Source organism: Thunnus thynnus, chromosome 17 (genome assembly GCF_963924715.1).
Source record: "Thunnus thynnus chromosome 17, fThuThy2.1, whole genome shotgun sequence".
In the NCBI taxonomy this organism is placed as follows: domain Eukaryota; kingdom Metazoa; phylum Chordata; class Actinopteri; order Scombriformes; family Scombridae; genus Thunnus; species Thunnus thynnus.
In genome coordinates, this window is record NC_089533.1 from 24,439,282 (window position 1) to 24,463,404 (window position 24,123).

The 24,123-nt window shown below is 42.0% G+C and overlaps 1 protein-coding gene across 13 annotated transcripts in view; it reads left to right on the forward strand.

Annotated features, from left to right (window-relative positions):
* The window catches only part of nfixb (nuclear factor I/Xb), a 152,833-nt gene that overhangs the window by 119,514 nt on the left and 9,196 nt on the right, over positions 1–24,123 (forward strand). For 7 of the 13 annotated variants that reach the window (XM_067615762.1, XM_067615766.1, XM_067615770.1 and 4 more), the window contains 9 exons: positions 134–199; positions 2,492–2,566; positions 3,822–3,942; positions 4,265–4,300; positions 4,982–5,112; positions 8,111–8,185; positions 14,282–14,410; positions 18,428–18,603; positions 22,507–22,598. In XM_067615762.1, the coding sequence (XP_067471863.1) occupies positions 134–199; positions 2,492–2,566; positions 3,822–3,942; positions 4,265–4,300; positions 4,982–5,112; positions 8,111–8,185; positions 14,282–14,410; positions 18,428–18,603; positions 22,507–22,578 (881 nt within the window). In that variant the 3' untranslated portion in view covers positions 22,579–22,598. The remainder of the gene's footprint in view (positions 1–133; positions 200–2,491; positions 2,567–3,821; positions 3,943–4,264; positions 4,301–4,981; positions 5,113–8,110; positions 8,186–14,281; positions 14,411–18,427; positions 18,604–22,506; positions 22,599–24,123) is intronic. The other 6 variants (XM_067615769.1, XM_067615764.1, XM_067615763.1 and 3 more) reach the window with 6 other exon arrangements.

Below are 24,123 nucleotides of genomic sequence, written 5' to 3' on the forward strand. Positions count from 1 at the left end.
AAGGCGCCATTTCCCATTGAGTTTCTGAAGAGTTCCCTCTGATGCTAACCTGCCCCCCCCCCACCTTGGGTAGTGTCCAGACATCTGTCCACCTGACTAACCATGAGTCCTTTCTGTCTTGTCTCTGTTTCAGAACAATCAGGACAATCAGACAGCTCAAACCAGCAAGGAGACACAGACGTCAAGCCCCCACCAAATGGTAAGTTATCATTCATGAGTATGTACCGTCGCACTGATCTCACCCGTTTTGTGCGTATGTACACACGTATGCATAAAAATGTTTCAAATGCGTGTTCATACATGCAGTCACACCTCTACAGAGGCTAACACGCACGCACATGTACGCACACTACCCTTACATACAGAACTCTCTGTGTGCGAGTATGTCCCGGCAGAGTTGGGTCTAAGTTTATTATGGTAAGGAGAGCTGATGGTACTGTAGCGTGGGGCTGTGCTGGGATTGTGGCGGGCCACTCATAAATCACACTGACGTTATTGGAAGATGGGAACCACATGGCCACTGCAGAGCTGAGCACTGACCTCATGCGCTGTCCCCGCTGCGGTTAACCCGGACAGGGATGGAGTGAAGGGGAGAGGGGGGAGATCAGGAAGGGGAGAAAAGTGAAAGGGGGAGCGGGGGTTGAAAAGAAAATGAGAGGTGAGGGGGTAAAGAGGAGAAAAATGATGGACAGATGGAGAGGGATGAAATAAAAGAGGGAGAGAAGGGAGGAGGTTTGGAGGAAGGGTGTGGATTTAAAATTCACTCAACCCTGACGTTTAGGATGTCCTGAGAGACCTGGATATTATGGATATGGACATTATAGAGCAGAATGTCCTACACTGAATAAGAAACTTCACTTGGGGAGTCTGACAAAACTTCAGAAAGGTGTGCACACATGCAGGATTGCAGGAGTACAAACATACCATAAAACCCTAGATACACAGGGCACCTGCATTATGATGAATGTTGTGTGTGTGCATGTGTGTGCTTTTGTACATCTGGTCTTGTGAGAACCTGTTTCGGATAATTTTGAGACTTTCTGAGCAATGGTCATTTGTTTTGGGAAATTTAAGCTATCCTCATTTTTTCCACAGACAAATTTATGTCTTTGATTTAGCTTTAAGTTAAGCTAGACTTAGCATTAAGTTTAGGTTAAGCTAAAGGTTATAGTAAAGGCATGTTTGAGAAGTTAGCACTTGCTTTTGAAATGAAACCTGCATTCCCTGATTCTTTTTGGCCACTGGGTATTATCACCTTTAAGGTTTCATAGCTAATGTGTTAGCCAACATTTTCCTTTTTACACATCCAGCAGACACATAGCAACATTAGCATTCATTTGAAGCTGTGTCATCAAATGTAAGTCCAATATTCACTCTTTTTTTAGCCCTGTCTGTGTCTCCAAAATCTCCTGAGGGAAATATCTGGCTCTTAAGATGCTGAATGCTCTACTATGTCAACCAGCTAGTCGTTAACTTTAGCGTAGCTTACAGCAGGTTTTTTTGCTGAAAACAGAGGAAGCTGTAAAGCTTTGTGGAGCTGAGAGACACTGCACAGTTGAATTTTCTGTGAGTTCATCACTATACGTTCACATAAAACTAGTCATGTGATTCATTTTTAATACAAAAATGCTTTAAAGTTAGAATTATTTAAGAACATGTGTATAAGTTCAGAGATAAAATTGAAGGTAGATTCAGGCATAGCTTCAAGTTAGAGTGGATGGTTAGACAAAAGGCTTTAAATGATAATGATACAACTCAGATCATTTCTATTAGTAATAACATGAACAAGGCGACTTTGTTGTTGCAATGTCATTGTGTTCCCAGATCTCAGCAATTACTTTGGTAAGTATGAAGTAGCCATAATTGATAGATAAGATGGCCAAAGATGTGAAATTAACACCCAAGTTGTACTAAACCATTTTTTCCCTTTAAGGTTTAGGTTACAGTAGAAATGGACTCATGAGAATAAAAGCACAAGGATACGTGTGTGTGTGTGTGTTTATTCATGCGTGTATTCATCTCACTACTTGAGTACAGGTATTCAAGCAGTGATGCATTATTATACCCCTACATATGTGCTTTGGTATGCATGTTCATGGTATATACATAAAGATCATAACACACAATGCACTGTACATGATGTAGCTGTCTGTATGGAGATTATACTCTCTTCTTGGACCTGATTGGTTGCGTGTGTTGGACTGTCAACAGTAAAAAAAACAATGTCCAAATCCAAAGGCCTGTTGTATCTTATAGAAAACACATGATCCCACTGGATGACACCAGCAGTTTGTCAAGCCTTTTCACACGATTTTCAGCTCCCCCTGCATGCGTGTGTGTACAGACGAGTGTCCATTCTGTACTGTATATGTGTGTGTGTCCATGTGCACATGTCAGTTTTCTGCATGTTTGGTATATGCAATCTACCCTACAGTCTCCCTTCTCACACACTTCTTTTTCTCTCTCTCTTCCCATCTCTCTCTTTACCCAGGCCACTTGAGTTTCCAGGACTGCTTTGTGACTTCAGGGGTGTGGAACGTAGCCGAGCTGGTCCGCGTGTCACAGAGTGAGTCACGGCTATAATTTCCTCTGTCAGTCTGTCAGTAGACAACACACTCTTCCTGTCATGACACTTCGAACAGTCACTCTGTTATAACACCTTAATAGCAAAATTACACACGGCAGCATTCTTTATATAAGAAGTGGCAAACATTTTTGGTTAGGAGAACTTACTTTTATGGGATAAATTACAGTTTAAGTATAAGGCTGGTGATGTTCTATATTTGCTAACAAGTATTACCTGTGTTTTCAAAGCCTGATATAGTGTATTCATATGTGCCATAGAGCTCCACTATATGCTATATCCAAAAAAACATGAGTGAGCCACACTGTTACACTGGATGATACATTCCTTTAATATGATGAACATTGGCACTGGAGTTTAAATGAGTCAATCCTACGTACACTGCCCTGCTGTTGTAAATACTCACTAGTACACCAACTGTGTTTTAATCCACCCCAACAAATGCACTATTTACTCCAGTTTGTGTAATGTTTGGAAAAGAAACTAGATGTTTAAAGAAAGGACTGAGGCTTTTAAAAAAAAAAAAACGAACTATATATGTGTGAGCTGCTTTTAAAGATTGACATCTAAAGTAGAAACAAACAGGCTTTGGGCTGACAGCCACAGACAGAGAAGGAAAGTCGGGAAAGTGTTGAGAGATGGGCTAAGTACCGGGTTATGCTCGAAAATAGTTCGTACGACACGTTGTCAGACCACATCGGCAATCAAAAGTGTTTACAGCAGTTTCAAGCGGGTCACACTCGAAAAACGGAGTGAAAAGTGAAAAATTGACACAATAATCATTTAAATATGTAGATAATGGTGTACATTTTCAGAAAGTGTCTCCTTGGAAGACATTTATAGCGTCTTAGTCGATTATTCACATTCAAAGTGACAGAAACAGCTTTGTAATGAAAGAAAAAACAGAGCTAGAGAGAGATGTTCAAATCTTTCTCATTTGGAAAGTCACAGAAAGTGTTGGACACAACCATGAGAAAGGCGTGGGAGAAGGGGGGACACTTCTAATGGAGGATACTGGCGCCTTAACACATAGTCGGTTTGGTCTCTTGACGGGAATTTTTGACAATAAAAAATAATAGTAAATAGAATAACATAAGCGTTATCCTTTAAGAAAATAAAGTCATGATTATTTACAGTATGTAGTTGATTTTTTTCTGTTACTATGTATACTATATATATATATATATATATATATATGTGACGTGTCTCTTTCTGTGTGTGTGTGTGTATTCCTCAGCTCCGGTGGCTACAGCGACAGGCCCCAACTTCTCCCTGGCTGATCTGGACAGCCCTGGCTACTATAACATCAACCAGGTGACCTTGGGACGGCGCTCCATCACCTCCACCCCCTCCACCAGGTACACATACACACACACACACAAAACACACAAAATACACACATGCTCACAATGTATTTTTTTCTGTACTAATATTCTTCAATTCTTAATTCTCTAACCTCTTAAGTCTAATGTATTCTTTATGCTTAGCTTGCTCTGCTTTTTGATTGTGGTCTTTCTCTCCCCCTTTTCTCCCCCCTTTTTCCTTCTTCACCGCTAATCCTCCTCATTCCCTCTCGTTTTTCCCACCGATCTGTCCGTCACACTGTCTGTATTTGTGTCTTTTGTCTCTGTTTTTCCCTGACTCCCTCTGTCGTCCTCTCCCGCTCATCTTACGCTGCAGGACTGAAATGGAGCTTTATGCAAGTCTCCCACGGAGGTAGTTACACATTACAGAATATCTCCCTTGATACTAATGTAACACAGACCCCTGCATCACACTCGCACAAAAGCCACACACGCATGCTGTCACACAGATACGCGCACAAGCACACACATATAAACATTTTGGATCCGCGGTGAAACGCTGTATGTTCACAACCGCCTTTATTTTATTGGTCACAGATGTATGAGTCTATAAGAATCTGCAAACGTGCACATGAATGCATTCCAGCATCACCATACACACTTTCTGCGCTGGGTTTTTAGCGTGCGGCTGCTTCGGGCCAGTATGGATACAGCATGTTGAATAAATTCTGGCCTGATGTTTGTCTCGCTGTCTCCAGTTGTGTTACTTTGTCCCCCGCGGCAAAAACATAATATGAAAACAAAACATTGAAGGGAAACCTTGACATTTTGAATTTTCATTCCTCTTGATTTCATGCAGACACATGCCTGACTCCAGGGGAAATAAGCACTCACATTTGTCCTCAAATGTCCCTCAAATGATATGTGTCCATTTTTCAGTGCCTTTTGGTTTTTAAGCTAACATGCAAGTTTAACAAAAAAGGAAGAAAAAAAACAAATTAATCTCAATATGAAAAAGACATCCCTGTAACTCATTCTACTTCCCCTTCTTTAAGAATTAAACAAACTCCTCCCTCTCTCTCTTTTCTCTCAGCTCCAACAAGCGCAAGTCCATTGACGACAGCGAGATGGAGAGCCCGGTGGACGATGTCTTCTACTCAGGCCGTTCCCCGGCGGCTGGCAGCAGCTCTCAGTCCAGCGGTTGGCCTAATGATGTGGATGCAGGTAAATCCGCCACAACCTCCCCATCAGATTCTGCCTCTCCAGGAGCTGGGCTGAGGTCCGCATCAAGTCACACAGAAGTAGAAAAATTTTTAAGTCACATTAAAAAGAAAAAAATGCTTTGATGAAGCAACTCTTCCAGTGTTTTTTTCTTTAGGCTTGTATTGGCTTTACATTGAATTTTAAAACCCCTGAAATACCAAGAATTTCACTCTAATGTCAAAGGAATAATTTGACATTTTGGGAAATACACTTGTTTGCTTTCTTACCAAGAGTTAAATAGGAAGATTGACACCACTCTGTCTGTATGCCAAATATATGGCTGGAGCCAGCAGCCATTTAGCCTAGCTTAGCATAAAGACTGGAAACATGAGGAAACAGCTAGCCTCGCACCGTCCAAAGTTAATAAAACCTGCCTACCAGCACCTCTAAAGCTCATTCATTTACAATGTTATATCTATACCGAAGTGTAAAAACAACATCTTGTGATTTTATAGGGTTTTCTTTGCTAGGTGTAGTAACTTCTTGGAGTCTTCAGTTATTTTGGTTTGGTTGCACAGATTAAACAAACAAGATATATAATGTGTTCATTAGTTAGCTGTAGAGGTGCTGGTTTGCAAGTTTTGTTACCTAGACCTAGACCAAGCCAGCTGTGCTCCCTCCCCCTTTTTTCCAGTCTTTATGCTAAGCTAAGCTAAGCAGCTGCTGGCTGTAGCCTTCTATTTATTGTACAGACATGCCATCAAGCAATCTTCTCATCTACCTCACAGCAAAAACACAAATAAGCATGTTTCCCAAAATGTCGAACTGTGCCTTTATATTTCAATACAGATATTTACAGGGGTTGATTCTGCACTAACTGACTTGAAATGCACCAAAAGCCACAGCTCAACTCCTCCACCATCTCCTCCTTCCACCAACACGCCCCCTTTCCTCTGAGCTGTGTTGATCTGTCTCTTCATCACTTGCCCCCCTCATCATCTCCACTCTCTTTCTCTCCCTCCTCCACTCACAACTCCACTTATAACCTTATACCTAATAAGACCCCAGCCCCACTGAGCAGAACAGGCCTGTCTGAGGTAGAGGGACCGTCAGTATGCTCGGCCAGGTTATAGTGTCCTCTCTCATATGCAGCAGGGACTTAAAGGGCCAGTTTAGCCTAAAACACATAAAAAGCTTTTTTTTTCTCAGTTACTCCTAGTGGTTTGACCATGCAAATAGTTTTGGTTTTATTGTCAGAGGCTTTTAGATTTCTGCCGCTGAACCTTCAGCCACCACCCCAGCACAATGGAAGAGAAGGAAATGTTATTTGTGACATTTGACAAACTCAACAGCTCTCTGTGTAGAAAACAATGTCCCAGTCTCTGAGAATAATCCCCAGACCTCACTGCGGACAGTCTTCATTGGGGACTATTTTCAAACCAAACAAAAAATTATAAAAAAAAAAAAAAATTGTTCACAGTGAGGTCTGAAGATTGTCCTAAGTGGCTGGAACATTGTTTCTCAAATGGCATGTTACTGTCTGAGTTTTTCCAGTATAGCTTTTTACATGAGCGCCACACTACTGTTGTGATGGGGTGGAGGCGGAAGTCTCACTGACATGTATCTCAAAGCCTCAGCAAATAAAGTATGAGTCTCTTTTTGTTCTGGCTGAACTGACCCTTTATTCAGACCACAAACTGAGCATACTGAACTGTTTATAGTGTTTGTTGTCTGAGTTGTCAGAGAGAAGAGTAGCAGAGATGGATTTTTTTTTTTTCAGTCAGCACTAACATTCATTGAGTGTGAGTCAAGGATTGCGTGTGTGTGTGTGTGTGTGTGTGTGTGTGTGTGTGTGTGTGTGTGTGTGTGTTTGATTGTAACATCTATTAAGGATCAAGGATATCTTTATTATCCCCAAGGGGCAATTTGTTGTACAGCCAGCAGTAACCACATAACCATCAGACAACAACAACAATAAATTGACAATAAGTACAATATAAAAATCACATTGAGTTATCCCCTTCTGTGTTTTGATTTTGTTCATTAGACTTAAGCTAGCTTTCCGAGTAAGGCCTTAAAGAAAGTCAGGCTAGTGTAGTGGGATGTTTATATGTTCTTCTCTGTATCATATTAAAGTAATAGTCTGACATTTTGGGAAACACACTTATTTGTTTTATTGCTGAGAGTTATATAAGATTCATACTACTCCTCTATACGGGAGACGTAGCGCGAGTAGCACGTTAGCAGAGTAGCGGTAGCAGCTAGTGCTCCTTTTGTCTGTTTACACAAGATGCGTTCAGGCACAGTTTTGAGTGTAGGTCACCTGTAATTTGGAAGCACTCAGGCCTCAACACAATTAGCCTACTGTATTTATGGCACATGTATAAAACAGAGTGGACTAAAATGAGAGCGGACTAAAAATCGCAGCTGAAAAGCTTTCTGTGTAGACACAGTGTTAAAAGCGTTTCATATTTATTGTGCAGACAGACATGAGGGAGGTATCAATCTTCCAATCTTCCTCTTGGCAAGAAAGTGAATAAGAGTATTTCCCAAAATACCATTTTAACATCCAAATTCTTCTCTTTTATCTTCCTAAGTATTGCAGCAGAGCAGCACCAGTGTAATCACCCATTCACCTCTCAGATCATAACCACTCATCCTTTGGCTTACAGCACTTTTAACCATCATGATGGGTATCATGTCAAATGTATTTTCAATAGACTTCATTTATATCTCTTGGGTGTAGTATTTGACTTTGGGGATTCTGTTAAATTGCTAAATTTTCATGTATTTTCTAATTTACTGAATAACTCACTCCCACTCACATGCTGCCATTTTAATACCGCCAGCGACACTTGCTGCACATTATAACATTAAAATCCCTGATCCCCTATTATTTAACCACCACCTCTTTCTCTCCCTCTCATTCTTTCCATCTCTTTTTTCTGTCTCTGTCTTTTTTTCTCTCCTCCCCTCTTCCATTGTTAACTCTTCCCTTCTCCCCTGTTTGGCCTTTCAGTGCAGCACCATTTGGCCAGTGTGCAGGAGAGGAAGATTAAGCATGAGAGCGATGGAGTGCAGTTTCCTTACCATGGTTAGAACAACATTAAACATTATACTGTGTACATGTATACATGCTCTACTTCAACTCACACCACCCTCAACTTGTATACATCTCTCTCTCTCTCTCTGTCTTTTTGTCAAGTTTGTTTGCACTTCCTGTGGACTCTCTGAGCTGCTCTCTTCTCTCCTCTCCTCTCCTCTCCTCTCCTCTCCTCTCCTCTCCTCTCCTCTCCTCTCCTCTCCTCTCCTCTCTCCTCCTCTCCTCTCCTCTCCTCTCCTCTCCTCTCCTCTCCTCTCCTCTCCTCTCCTCTCCATCCCTCTCTTGTGTCTTGTTCTCTGGCTATGCTGCCGCTGGGTGGGGTTGTGTTTCTACCAGATGTCTGCTGTTGTCCATTGTGGGTTTACCAAAGCCTTTTGGTAGCCCAGTAGCTCCATAACATTCACCGCCTGTCTGCCTCAAAGATGTTGTTGTAAATCTGTGAAATAAATCAGACATCTTGGAGGATTAAGACATCCCTGATGCATTAAAAAAAAAAAAAAAAAATCTCTGAATTACTCTTACACTGACATACACTGTCTGACTACAAGTCCACTGTATTTTAAATGTGGAATTCTGTGCATTATCATATTCAACAGCCACATTGTTGTGACACACCACATGCATGCAAACACAGTTTCTGAGGCGGTGTGAATTTGTCAACAACATGCAGCTAAGTGCTTTGGGTTCTGTAATTTTTGCTGTCAAGGCCTCAGAGAGAAAGCAAGCGATGAAAGACGTAGAGAAGGAGGAGGGGAGAGGGGGATGTGAAAGAGGGATTGTTGAGTAGCAGCGTTAGCCGCTCCATCCAGCCAGTTGTTTAGACAGAGATGTTGAGTGGTGTCCCACCTGCTGTAGGCCTGACTCAACCGCCTCTGAAAGACGGCGCAGTAAAAACAGCATACAACCCAAACAAACAAGACTAAAGGCACTCAGGTGTGTCATCAATGCACAAGGCGCCTTCTGTCTCGGAGACATGCTTACTCACTAACATGCACATTCACAAATGGCATGCGGAAGCGCACGCAAAAAACTAAATTTAAGCACACTCTGTTTCTCTGATTTACATTCACACACACACACACACACACACATCCCCAATCTGAAGAGGAGCAACGTTCCGGTCCAGATGGCGCCTCCATGTGTCGACAGCGAAGGGAGCTACTGGGTTACAGCAGACATCTGTTCTGGTGATGGTGGTGGTGGTGTTGGGAGTGAGAGATGAGGAGAGGAGAGGAGGGGCGGAGGACAGGAGGAGGAGGAGGGAAGGGCCTCCACCTCTGCCTGCTCTGGAGGTGATTCTCTACCTGAATGAAAAGCTCTGAGGCATAGCAGGTGATCATGTAATTCATCATTAAGTCTGCTGTCTCCCGCTCTGCTCTGCTCCGTTCTCTCCTTCTGCCTGCTTGCTCCTGCTGCTCAGTGGTGGGAAAAACCTGCTTATCAACTTTACAGTACGGAGAGGAGGGTTTCAGGAAGGTTTTCACAAGTATTTGTGATACTGACAGAGACTTCCAGCGAATTATCTGGTGTTACGGGCTTAAAACTGTGATGTGTGTGTGGCTGTAGTGGTGTAAAGGTGTCCTTGCTTTGCCTGAAGCACAATACCTCAGTGTTTATGAGTGCTAATGTGGTGTGAGGTAGTCAGTTAATGAGGGACACAATTCTGTTAATGTACATTGTTATTTCTCGCTAACCTGAGTGACGAGTGTGTGAGCTTTTTGTGTGTGTGTGTGTGTGTGTGTGTGTGTGTGTGTGTGTGTGTGTGTGTGCACATGCGAGCAGACCCGTTCTGTGACAGTTAGGGGTTTGTGTGGTCGCCAGCTTGTTAGCGTGGCAAGACTAGAGGGTCATGGGAGCAATTGGCTGCCAGTCTGCTTGTGCAGTGTGCCAGGAGCAGGACACAGAAATAATGTAGAACAAACAACTGTGTGTGTGTACGCTCACACACACACACACACACACACACACACACACACACACACACACAAACACACACACACACACACAGACAGATTAAGGGAGAGATCAGAGTAACTTCTGTTAGCTTTATCAGACAAAGCTTTCATTGGGCATCTGGGCCTCATTTGCTGCTTCTCACTAAGAAGCCACATAGTACCAGATATTTCAGCAAGATAGCAACTAATTAGGGAATATCACAGAGACTAAAAACAATATGTATAATTTAAGGCTGTTTATGCATAATAAGCTGGTTATTATTGAACTTGTGGTGTTGTTGCACACAGTCATCCCTGCTATATGTACCACAGAGGAAGTGGAGCCAAATAGGCATGGATGTACTGAATCCACAACATGTTGGGATTCATTTTCTTTTTTTAACAGTATGATCAAGGAACGTAAATGTCAGCTGTGATTATACATTTTCCCCTGGCTCAGTCAGCACCTCATGTAAAATTGCATGTATTAACATTAATAATAACAATAGTAAGACAGTTCATTTTATGCTATACTTCTAGTCTACTACATTTCAGAGGCAAATATTGTGCTTTTTACTCCTCTAGTTTTATCTTAAAGCTATTGTGAGTAGTTACTTTGCAGTTACATTTTACAGACAAATTAGCTCCAGCAGCTATGTCATTAAAGGGGCACTCCAGTGTTTTAGGATTGCACTTCCATAAAATTGGGGCACTCACAAGAGACGGAGTAAAAAAAAGAATGGTCAAAGCAGAGGCAGAGATATCCTGACTTTTAGTCCCTAGTATGGGTCAAGCTCCAAAAATCTCTGGATCCTACATTTCCCATAATGCAACCACATAGAATCTTTCATTAGACGCCGCTTGCCTCCTGAAGGCCCATTCATGATTGTAATGAAGGCTGTCTCAAGGCCAAGCTGAAATGACCCTAAAGACATCACTATAACATCATCAGGTTTTTGTAAACCCCCCCTCACCCCCCACCCCCAGAGCCACAGAAGACACATACCTGTTTTCACCCAGTGAGTAATACTGTACAAATGCACCATCAATAATTATGCAATAATATAATATAAATATTATTTTAATACTTGGAAAGTGGCCATTCCACATAATGAGTACTGTCCCCCTCCAGTGTAAAAAAAGTTTCCTTCTTGTTCTTTCAGTCGTACAGAATGATGTATGTACGGAGTTTGACACTAGAAGGCTGTTTTCACAGACATCCGTTGAAGGGGAAAGTTTCTCTGTTCTCACCTTAAATCTAAGTTTAAGATCTGTATGTGACATCACAAATAGTTTGGAACCAATTGTGGTCTTATATGTAACTTATATGTAACCTCCAGCACACAAACAATGAGTATGGACTTTCAATGAAGCACTAGACTTCTTTTGTCCAGCAGTTATACTTTTGTAATTAACAATATTTTCAATGAAGGAGTAGTTGATGTAATTTTAAGGGTTTTAATGAAGTAACTGAACTTTTTTTGTGGTAATTTGTGATAAATAAATTATTAATGTTAAAACATGTCTGGAGGGAATCTTTAAGTAGATCTTAAGATAATACTAATATTATTATCTAAGATAATACTTTTGTAATTTTCCTTCAGGGCAAACTATCTTTACATAGTTTACCTAAGTAAAGGTGCTCCTCAGAGTTTTGCATTGCAGCAGCAGGTGTACCCACTCTACAATGAATCAAATAGGTTGTAACGTATTCCCAAGCAAGAGTCAAAACACACAATCAGAGGTATACTATCAATGCCAGATGGATGACAAACTTATGCTACTAATGTTGTACTGACTGTAGCAGACGGTCTTATAATTTTTATCTTTGGACTTTTTATGAACACTTTTTTGTTTTAGAGCGTTCAGCTGTTTATCGAATCCTTTTTTACTAGGCTGTTGACTCAGTGACTGACTGATTACCCATAATGCAACTTCACTAACATTTTTGCTGAGAATGAATTTCTATGTATCAAATATGATACATAGAGTACAAACTATATAGGTCACTTTATGTCTTATTCTACCTATCTCTGGGAGAAAGTTGGACTCATTGCATCATTTCTCACCCTGACAACACACAAGCAGCTCAAAGAGTTGAAAAAAAACCACTCAAAGTGTATTATGTATCTTGTCATCGTCGTCATTAAAACACATGGAATTACAGGCAAACAACATTTTAACTGAACAACAAAACTCCACCAGTAAATAAAAATGATTACTGTGTCTGCTCCTCCCACCTACATGTGGAGTCACATGATGTGCCTCGCTGAACATAAGAGCCGGCGCCCACCTTTTTCTATACTTATCGGTGCCCACACAAGCACAGCTGCGCCCATGCTGCCTATGAGCATTGTGGGTAAATAGTGATAAAACATTTCCCAGTGTAGCATTAAAAAAAAAGCTTTTCAGAAATCTGCTCTGTTAGACTTTATACGCTTAGCTCATAAAATCTATTTCCACATCTCTTTGGGCCATGGTGAAATTACCCACGTCTTTATTTGAGTGTGTTTGTTTTATATGTGTGAATATTGTGTCGTTTAGTGCTTTATGGGGTATTTGTTCGCCAAGGTTGTTTATCACTGATTTTTTCAAGCAAATCTGATGCAAACAAAACATGAGCTCAGTATGTTCCATAGAAAAGTAATGAGGTCTGTGTGTCCACGCTGATGTACTTTTCTATACTTTTACTTCCTCATCATTCTCTGTTTTATGGATTGTTCTTTCCAGCCTTTTATTTCAGCATATATTCAACATTGTGGTTCCCAGCAGAGGTCAAATACACCATTTGGCGCTGGTCCTCAAACCAAGAAATTCTAAATTGCGCCTTTGGATTACCATACATCAAAATAAATTCCCTCAGTGCCCACCACACAAGGCCTTGATCACAGAAGAGAACCTCTTTTATCTGTAGCTCTCACACTTTTGGCCATGTTTCTGGTCCGCTGGTGAGCCCGGCCTATACTTAGTGTGCCCGTTTTTACCAAACTGAGGGATATTTCATGCAGTCCTTCAGCCTCAGCCGACATTTATAGACAGAGGGGGACACTTTAATGTTTGTCTATGTGTGTCGGCCATGCCGTCACCGCTCCTCTCCCGCTTAACTCCTTCCATCTCTCTGCAGCTCTCCCATCCAGCCTTCACTGGCAGTTTGCCCGGTGCTCGCCACCCAGCCTGAACAGCTTGTGCGTGTGTGTGTGTGTGTGTGTGTGTGAGTTCAAGCTCCTCTTTATGAAATACTGTATGTCTTAAAGCAGAATCATAAAATACCTGACAGTCAGATATGCATAAGGGCACTACATCAGAGGATCCACTGATGTATGTTTTGGCATGCTCTTCTGCAGCTATATGTAGTGGTGTAGCTCATGCTGGCTTTGGCTGGAAAAACACAGTCTGCCCCAGATATGAGGCCATCCAAAATCCCATTCATTCTAAAGAGGCATCCTGACAAGTGCAGTGAGTACTGTAGGTTGGTTGGCGTGTTTGTTGACTGTTCCCTCGCCTCTCTGTAGCTGCTGTCTTTAAACTGAATGGACCATCGGGCTATGAGATCATTCTGGTCCGGGATCAGTCAGATAGTTCGGATCTGATATTTTAAAAGCTTTCTCAAAAAGGAGCCATCTTTGAATTGAGTTCAATGGTTTGCGCTGTCATCTGTTGTCGCACTACAGTGGTGACCGTAGTTGGACCGCCATTGCATTTCCCAGCTCTTCTCTCTCCTGACACTTTGCCCCCCAGCCTCCCCCCTCTCTCCCGTCACCTCCCTTCACTCTGAACCCCCGCTGCTTCCAAAACATGGCCTCTCACCGGACCCTGCCCTCAACCTCCCCTCCCAACCCCCCCCACCCCCCTCAATCTGACAGACATGGTACAGCCCGCTGACTGTACACAATCATAGACTATTGGACAGTGAGATTAGTCGACCCATCTGTATGTTAAACCAATCAATGAATCAATGAATGAATCAATTGATCAATCCATTGATTTCAGTCGATCATAATCATTCGATTCTTGTAAATTAAAAAGTCTTGATAAGTTTATTTTTTCTTTTTTTTTTTTTTTCTTTTTTATTAGAGTCAAAGTAAGCAAAGCAGCCATGTTTAATTAAAACCACGTCTCTGTTCTGCCATTTTGTTGATCCCCTTTTTACCAGGACTCTCATCGCCTGGTTCTCTTAAGAAGCCGGGGAAATTCGATTTCAGCGCCCTGTCCTCCCAGACGAGGTCCCCCCGCATGGCGTTCACCCACCACCCACTGCCAATGCTGGCGGGAGTGAGACCAGGTGAGACCAATCCAGCTCCCGATCCCCCTGATCGCCCTCTCCTCCTCTCCCCTCCTCACCATCTCCTCCTACCCACCCCACTACTTCAGGCCCCACCCCTCCCCCTCCCCACCCGCCCCCCGGCACAAAGATGGGAGCGTTGTCTTTGGGAGATGAGAGTGGCTGGGAATTTAAAGCTGGCACGTATACCTCTGCAGGCCTGTGCTCACCTCTGCCTCCTCCTCTGCCTGTTCTGGCCTCGTAGGGTGCAGGTCAAGCTGCTGACGGAGCTCTAGGGAGTCTGGGTGTGGTGTCTGACTTTTCTGCACCTGTCTGTTGGTGGTTGGTCGGTGGTCGTTCATGTCTAGATATCATCTCTGTTGATGATTTTCTTCTTTCTAGCGAGGTGGCTGCTGCTGCCTATTCTGTCACATCTCTAACTGCACGAGTGTCAGTTGCTTACATTCTCTTATTCTGGCATTTGTCCTTTATGATGGAAATTATACTTCTAAAAAGTTATGACTGCACACCTCAGGAGGTGTTACATGGTAACAGGAAGTGAGTTAAGTGTCGTTTACTCATCAACTCCTGGCTTATCCTGCATATTTAAGACAACATTTGTTTCTAGAAAATTCCTGAAACCTGCAAACTTTGTAGACATCAAGAGAAAACAAAGACCTAATAATGTAATATGTTAATGAGTAATAATACATTTCAAAAGCATAATAAATAATAATGAGTAAAGTGTTAATAACATTGACAATTTCCCAACTAGGCTCAAATGAAAACATTATTTAGCAGAAAAAGAAATATATTATTTTATGTTTATTTCCTTAGATTGTAAATATTTTACAATTACATATTAAAGATTAAAGATGACTCAACGGCATTATTAAAATCTTGAATTTTGGTGAAATTTCTTGGTGGAAATTTGCAAGGTATGTTAGGTTTGTCACTTGAATGCTCTACACCTACAATGAATATTCCAAAAAAATTGGTCTTAACCAGGCTGGTTTAACTTGGCACCTGCCCGGGACCTCAAGATCTCCAGGGGCCCCAAAAGCCCCAGGTTTGCTGTGTGACAACTGGTTTGTGGTAATTTGATGAATTGCAAGTTTGGGAATATGCGAATGTTCATCGATAAAGTAAGTATGATCTGGTATGATCAGGGCCTTAAAGGGTACCCCAAAGTGTTGCATTGCAAGATATGATTCAAGTTGGTGGACTCACAAGAGTTCAAAGTATGGTCAAAATCAAAGCAGTAGATGCTGATCCTGAATTTTAATCTGTAGTTTGGGCCAAGCTTCAAAAACACAGGATCTTACAATTCCCATAGTGCAACTGGATAGTGTCTTTCAATAGATCCACTCCACACCCCCAGTTTGTAAGAACATTTTAAGCCTCAAGCTCAAACCAAGCATTAGGTTTATTTTTTATGACACTTGGGAGCGCTTCCTCCAGTGCCACAGAAGACATTATATAACAGTTTCCACAGGCTGAGTAGTACTCCTCATAACTAGCAAACTGAACTTCATGTGTAAAATCAGCAGAGTGTCCCTTTAAATCGGGTACTGAGGCTCTGTTATTTGGGATAATGGGGTCCCTGTGTCAAAATACTTGGTTTGGTTTGGTGTCAAAAATAGTTTAAAGGTGATACTAACATTGTGCTCACATGGTGCATATTAATATCAATTTGTGTTTAATCACATTACTACACAGCAAACTTGGCACCATATATTCCACTATAGGAATACTGTACATATTGCACAAAATATGGGAGGGGACTGGGAGTCCCAGCAACTAATTTTTGCCCCCCAAAAGGCTGATCCGAACATGGGTCTTTCCATTTCACTGATCTTTATCTTCTTTGTAGTCCTTTTTTACTTCTTCTTTGTACATTTTTATGGACTTGCTTTTCTTTACAGTGTGGGATCTCCTAATTGATTCCAATGTGGGTAAGCACAAGTCTTTATTCTTCACACTGGCAAGAGCAGAACATTGGTGCTCTGAGTTGCTGTGTGACCCAGCTGATCTTCCACCAGACTGAAGCAAGCAGCTCATGATAACATCAGATAACAAACAGAGCCAAAGGAGCTCTGACAATAAATCACCACTCTTAATTTTATCACCACGGCGCAGATTGAGAAAGAGGTTTCCTCTTCTTTCTGGAAAGTGCACATTTGTGAACTCACCCAGTGAAGGAACTCGCTAGAGATAATTACCCATGTGCTTTAGTTCTGTGTAGCTAGCCTACATCAAAGGCTTTTTAAGCCACTGAGCAGATGTGAAGCAATGAGTTTGACCGCTGTGTCATTAAACCCTCCTCCGTGGTTGTTGACAGACCCTGTGCCTCTTGAGATGTAGCTACAGCAAATCCAATCTCCACACACATTTACATGTCTGCAGTGACATGCACACATGTGCACACAATACCCCATGCTCTTTTTGGCCAGCAGTTGTGATTTATATAGTTGTGATTTGTTTCTTTGTACACAAACTCTTACAGAGTGCAAGTTGGGGTTTTTCCCATGCTGGCGTGAAAGTGCTTACCACATCATCAGCAATGTTGTTGTTCTTTGTGGAAGACATGATCCAGGGGATTTATGGGAGCATGCTAGGGCTAGCCACTAGCAGTGGTGGTGGTGCAAGGAGATGGTTTTGGCAGGGTTTGTCCGTTCAGCCTCATTCAGCTGTCCTCTAGAGGAAGAAGAGAGAAGGTAGGGGTGTAGGGATTCCCTCTGACCCTGTCTTCCTTCCATCACCACCACCCTATCTCATCCCCAACCTGCCCCCATACCCTAGAGTGTTTGGCCTTCACCCAGTCTCTAATGGGATTAGTAGGGGGACTATAGGAACAGGGAGACAGCTCCACTGGGGAGCAGGCAGCCTGGCATGGGAGCAAGGTGTTGCTAGGCTCAGAGGCATAGGCCCCTGTCTGGGGGGTAATGCACCAGGGTTGGCACCCTCATGAAGTGTGCTCGCACACACAACATATAAAATGCAAGCACCAAAGAGTGTTGGCAGCCCAACATGGGCAGCTGGGGGGCCTGGATGGGATGAGGTGGGTGTCAGACTGGCACAGCTAAGAGGAGAACAGGCTTCTAATACAAATCAAGGAGATTTAGTAATGGATATAGGTCTGACAGTGAGGGCTTTGTGTTTGATGGTAAGGCACAACCAACTGCTCCCCTCTCACATCTCACACACACATACAGCTGTGTTTGGTCCACGTTCTCCTTTCCTTTCTTGTAAAGCAAAAAAAGCTTTTTTATAAGCTTATTAGCCGCAGAATACTGAGATATTTTGTATCCCTGCACCTGTCATACACACACTCATCACATATATGTGCAGATATGATGCTCCAAAGCTCATTAAAAGAAAAAACACCAATTTAGACATACAGAATGAATATACAGATTAGGTCTGTCATAGAAACAAAATGAGTCAGATAAAAACAGCTTTACCGTCTGAATGTTAAATTGCATCAATGCCAATGAATCACACCCTCAAAACAGCACACAGGCATTAAAACCTGCTAATTTAAGACGGTACTCAATGATCTCTTTGTGCTTTTTCTTTTTTTTAATGTAGTGATTGCATCCATTAAATTTGTGTATATTCAGGTGTGCGCAGTGTGTGTGTGAACCTGTGCATGTGTATAAGTCTGAGTGGTGCTGACTTGTTATGTGGTCCCTGAGTGTGCACATATGAGTGCAATGTGTGTGTAAATCTCCCCCATAAAGCTGTATAGATTTATTGGAGTGATCATAAAACATTATGAGCAATGCCCTTAATAGCTATTAACTTGAAATCAGCTTTTCTTGGAAAAACAACATTCCTTTCATGTTCTACATTTTAGTACAAGGTTTAAACTTTATCGTTTCCAGTTGTGATGTGATCTTGCTATCATTCATTAATCACTTAATACATCTCTACCATCTGTAAGCATATGTAAGAATACAGTGGTTCATGTCCTCCTCTCGCTCTCTCCACCTTTTTCTGCTTGTGTTCCTCTAACACAAACATCTCTTTTCACAGGGAGTCCCCGTGCTTCAGCCTCGGCCCTGCACTTCCCATCTCCCTCCATCATCCAGCAGTCTAGCCCCTATTTCACCCACCCAACCATCCGCTACCACCACCACCCTGGACAGGATCCCCTGAAGGAATTTGTGCAGTTTGTCTGTGCTGATGGCTCGGGGCAGGCCGCCGGACAGGTAAGGCTCACTGCCAGGAAGGAGGAGGACTATTACCTTAATAACGTGTCATTTATAAAGAAAATGCAGATGGGCCACACACTGACCTAGCTTGCATTAGTATTGCGGGACTTTAAAAGATTTTTCTTAAAGTAACAATTTATGAAGCTCATAAAAGTGTCACAACAATTCTAAAAGATACTAACATACCACTGAGAGTAGACAAATAAAGAAGTATGTGTGAGTATGGAAGCAAAAAAGGGCCAAAATATTAGAATTTTTATGACCAGCTTAATTGTCAAATTTAACTACTACTGAATACTTAGTGTTGAAATTAAAATACCTCAAAATGTTTGAGACTGAAATATTTTACTTTGAAAACCATATAAATGAATGTATGAAATCCTCACTTATTCAATTTCCATGTTTTATTGTAAGTGGTGCAATTCAAAAAAAAAAAACAAAAAAAAAAAATCTGCATTCATATATTCAGAAAGGTTCAAGGTTTGTAGTCACCCATCAGAGCTTGACAAGTTAAGTCTTGGCAGTCAAATGATCCAAGATTCTTTCTTGGATCATTTGACTGCCAAGACGTAAACTGATAGGGCAGGTTTCATCAATTTCTTCAGGCTTGATCGGTTTGTCCTCAACAGCCAAGATGTTTCAATTTTTCATATAGAAGTTTTGTTTCTGAGTGTAACCAATCTAATTTAAAGAAGCCATTTGTTTTACCTGATTTGAGTGTTTAGAATTAGACTTATTGAATTTGAGCAAATTAGAGTTTTTGTGAATAATGGACACAAATTTACTGAATTTGTGAACCTTAAAAAAAACTTGAAAACAAGTTTTTAAAATTCTACAACTTGAAAGTACCTTCTGGAAATTTCAAAGAGGGGAATTCAAACCAAATAAAATCAGACAGCTTGATTTCATAGTAACATATTTTAATGCTCTAAAAGCATTAGTACGCAAAACAATTTATTTATTTGTGGTTGAATTTCAAAGTAAATTGAGTGCTCATAGAATTGTAATTATTACGGTGTTTCTTGCTTCCATATATTACCATTTTAGAAAGGTTGGCACCAACACACTCTACAAATCTGAATTGTATTTGCTTGCATGCTTCTACAGTGCAATGTGACTATAATTATATAAATGTCATAACTTTCAGTGGACAGTGCATGCCAAAAGCTTATTTTATCAAGTTATATATCCAGATACAGTATAGAGAAATACACAGAAAAACACCCCACAGCAAACCCTAACACAAATGAACACATTAGACATTTGTTTATTCAGCTGGTCTACAAATCTTTGTTATTGTCTTGTCGATGTCATTTTGCCGTTTGCTGTTTCAGACCCCCGACGTTCCCCATCCTCCCCTTTTTATTTTTTCTTTTGCTCCACCCAACCCCTCAGAAGTTACAGCCATCAGCACGAGAGTGAATCAGTCACGGCACACTTCAGTCAAGCATACCCGTCCTGTGTTGTGTCATCGTGTTTCTGTTTTCATCTCTAGCTGTTACGATTTTAGTTGGAGTTTGGTTGTTTGGTGCTGGTATCGTTGGTGGTGTTGTGCTTGTGTAGAAGAGTATTCTCCCATGGTTTTGATTTCTTGCCATCTTCTGGACGAACCCAATCAAATAATTTGCTCACTTCCCTCCTCCACACCTCCTCGACCTACCACGGCCCACCCCTGTGGAACCTCTCACCACTCTCACCCACTCCTATCAAACCCTGTGGTGATTATTATTTTTTCACACCTCCATAAAAGATGCCGTCCACATACATCATCCCTTTGGTTGTTGTTTCCCACCACCTCCTCTCCCTCCTTCCACCATCGCCTCCCCCTCCCCCTTCGTCATGGATATTTTTTTGGACCTGGCCTCCCGAGCTACGTCCTCTTTTCATTCCGTGTCTGCGGATTGCCGCATGTCGCCCTCCTGACCCTATTTGTGTTGTCTGCAGCCAAACGGGAGCGGCCAGAGCAAAATGCCAGGCTCCTTCTTGCTGCCTCCACCTCCCCCAGTGGCCCGCCCAGTGCCCCTCCCTATGCCCGACTCTAAACCCAACAGCACGCCCCCTGACGGCGGACTCTCCTCGCCCGCATCTCCGTGTAAGTGACCCCGCAGAGATCGTTATCAAAACCAAACCAGCAACAAAAAAATCTAAAAAAACACAAATAAAAACCCAACCCTCTTCAGTGAAAAGACCCCTGCCATTGTTCTTCCTCCTACTCCGTGCCATCATTGTTCCTGTGTATCCAACATCTCACCTCCCTTAACCCTTGGAAGACTATGGAAGCTCATAAGAGTAGATCAAGGCCGCCAGAGGTTTGGTGAGAAATGTCCGTCACAATGGACTCCTGTGGTGCTCATCTGGGTTCTGTATTAGGCCCCCGTCAGTTTGAGTGGCTCTACATGTTAAGCCTGTCCTGCGTTCTCTGGTGTGGAAGCAGCATCACCACCCCAGCTCTTCTCCTTCTAAATATTCCTTTCTTCCCCTGCTGGACTCATCAGCAAACCTTGTGAAAAACTTTGAGATTTTGATTATTAATTGATTCTTATCTGTGAAGGGCACAAATTTAGGGCAGTTAATTTATAAGGACTCCAAAACATTCTAATAGAAAGTGGGACATTGGTGGAATAATTTCCTTCATATTTGCTTTTGGTTGAGCTGATTTTAGTTTCTTGGTGGGGTTTTATTTTGTATGTTTGGTGATTGTTAAGAAGAATAAGGTGTGTATTTAAGGTGAAGGAGTGATTTCAGTCCAATCGTGGGGCCTTTGTCACAATACATTTGTCTTCCTCACCTGTGATAGGAGGGGCACTGGATGGAGCACTTTATTTTTTTGTTTTTAGCTTTCCTTCAAATTTAGTGTTTTCGTTTTACCCCCCAGTCAGTGTCTCAAAGTCTTTTATGTCTTATGTATGTTATCCCAATTCTTAGAAATACATGGATGTATACTGTATATGTCCATGCCATTGACTCTTCAAAGTCTCTTCTGTCTCTCTTCGTCTTATCCTTCCTCTCTCTCTCTCCCACACAAACAGACTTTCATATGCACAAGTCTGCACACAGCGGCCTGAATCCTCAGTGAGATTCAAATTCTGGAGTCCGTTGGGTACCTCAAACTGCCCTAAATTTGTCAGAGACTTTGATGCCATTGGGTTTTAAATGTCCCTGACTGATCCTCAATGTCAGGATTCTGGTGTGCTCAATCACTTCCAACTGAGTTAATCAACGGGATTTAATCCTCAGTGCTCACTCTGGGAGATCTAAATTTGCATTACAGATTTTGGCAAACTTCTTTATAGGGTTTTGATGACCTCAATGATATAAAGTGGTACTTTCTGTAGAACGAAATGCATGTATCTGAATTTTTTTTTGTTACTTAATATCATTGATCAAGTAGGTTTACTGTACGCCATTATATGTAAGGAATAGTTTGAAATTTACCTGCTGAGAGGTAGATGAAAAGATTAATGTCTGTATGGCCAATATGAAGCTACCGCTAGCAGTCAGTTAGCTTATTTTAGAGAACAAAACCCGACTGGCAGCACCTCTTAAGCTCTCCAATTAACACGTTATATCTGCTTTTCTTTAATCCCTACAAAGACCAAAGTGTAAAGAACACATGTTGTGGTTTCATGGGTGGTCAGACTATTTCTTGGCCGGGAGCAGTTACTTTCTGGAGTTCTGTTTCCAGTCTTTATGCTAAGCAAAGCAAACCTGTTGCTAGTTGCAGCCTTATATTTACTGCACACACATTTGAGTGGTATCTATCTTCTTATCTAACTTTCAGCAAAAAAGCAAAAAGTATTTCCTAAAATGTGGAACTATTGCTATAAGATTCAACAAGATAATGCAGTGCTATCTTTGTGCACACTAATGTCTTCTTCTCTTCCTCCTCTGTTTCTGTAGCATACTCCACGCCAGGCGCCACAGCTCCCAACAGGTTTGTCGGCATCGGATCACGGGACAACAACTTTCTGAACATCCCGCAGCAGACACAGGTAAGAGTTTAGGGATAAGAACATACAGTACTGACAGTTTCTCTGTGTGTAAAAGTGAGGAGGAAACTCGTCTGTTTTGACTGTGATTACTGGTCAAACTCAGGAAACGTATTAACTGTGTGGATGCACGCCAAAATATTTCTTATTCCCTCACTCCCTGAAACCTGCTGCTGGGTTTCCTCCACCTCTTCTCTCACACCATCCCACAGCGCACCATCAATGTGTGCATTTGTACATCTGTATTTTACTGTACGTGTGTGGTTTACCATATGTGCTCAACTGTTTATTTGGCACATATGGAGCCTACCCTTCAGGCAGCAGGCCCTCTCCCTCGCCGCCTTTTTTGCTCCCTCTCCTTGCTACCTCTAATCTTCCTCCTTTCCTTTCCGTTCTCTTCCCCTCTCCCTACTTCAGTTTCCCTCTCTTTTTAGCTTTGTCCTACTCTGCTTTCTTCCCTCCCTCTTATTAATTTTCTCTGTCTCTGCCTTTTACTTTCTCCCTCTTTCACCTTCTCTGTTCCTTCCCTTCACCACTCTGCGCCTCGTTCATATGCCTCCTCCATTACCACCAGTACTTTTCTCATTAGTGTCCAACCACACCCGCCTGGAGCCAGCTCAGCTCTGCTCCTCAACACATGGAAACCATCTGAAACTGCTCTGCTGATCCCTCCCTTGTTTCTCTGCCCTCGGTTCTCTCACTTTTCTTCCCTTTCCATTTCCCTGTTCCTGCTCCTTTCTGCCCCTCCGCTCGTTATACTCCACTCTTTAATCCCCTTCCACTCTTTCTCGTTCCACTCTTTATTTCCTTTTCTCCACCACTTTTCACAAAGTCTTATTCGTCTTCCTAATGCCCTCTTTGTTACTAATATATTTTTACTCTGAATAACCTACCATAACTCTGACTCCTGGTGGATTACACACATCTTAAAGCGCATGGTCAAAAGTATGTGGACACCTACATTTTACAGCCATAAAAAGTGGTTGTTTAGCATTTCATTCCAAAACCATATAGGGTTTCATATGTTGCTGTCAGCCTCCACTTATCTGGGAAGGCTTTCCGCAAAATTTTGGAACCTGGCTGCAGGATTTACTCCCATTCAGAAACAAGAATATTAGTGAGGTTGACCACTGAGGTTGGGCAGTAAGGTCACATTTAGACAGATTTTAGCCTTGTGTGAAATAACGCAGCCCGCTCATTCATTTGGCCAGTCTGGTAACACAGTGGTGGTGCCAACGCAGAGGTCTCCGGCAAAAAACGCAGGGTAGTCCGGGAACTTTTTCCACAACACCAATCAAATAAAACCAGATATCTGGTAGACTACTTTGTAACAAGAATGCTGTATTTCTACTGTTAGCCTTGCGATAGCCACAACGAAAGATAAAATAATTACGATGTGATAAATTTCCAGTACGTATAAACCACAGTGCAGTGTTTTGGCATCTGATAAGCATTCTAACTCATGGATCCATTACTCAAACTGGACCTCCTGAGTCCGATGTCTCACTGGTACCTGAAGTATTTCAAT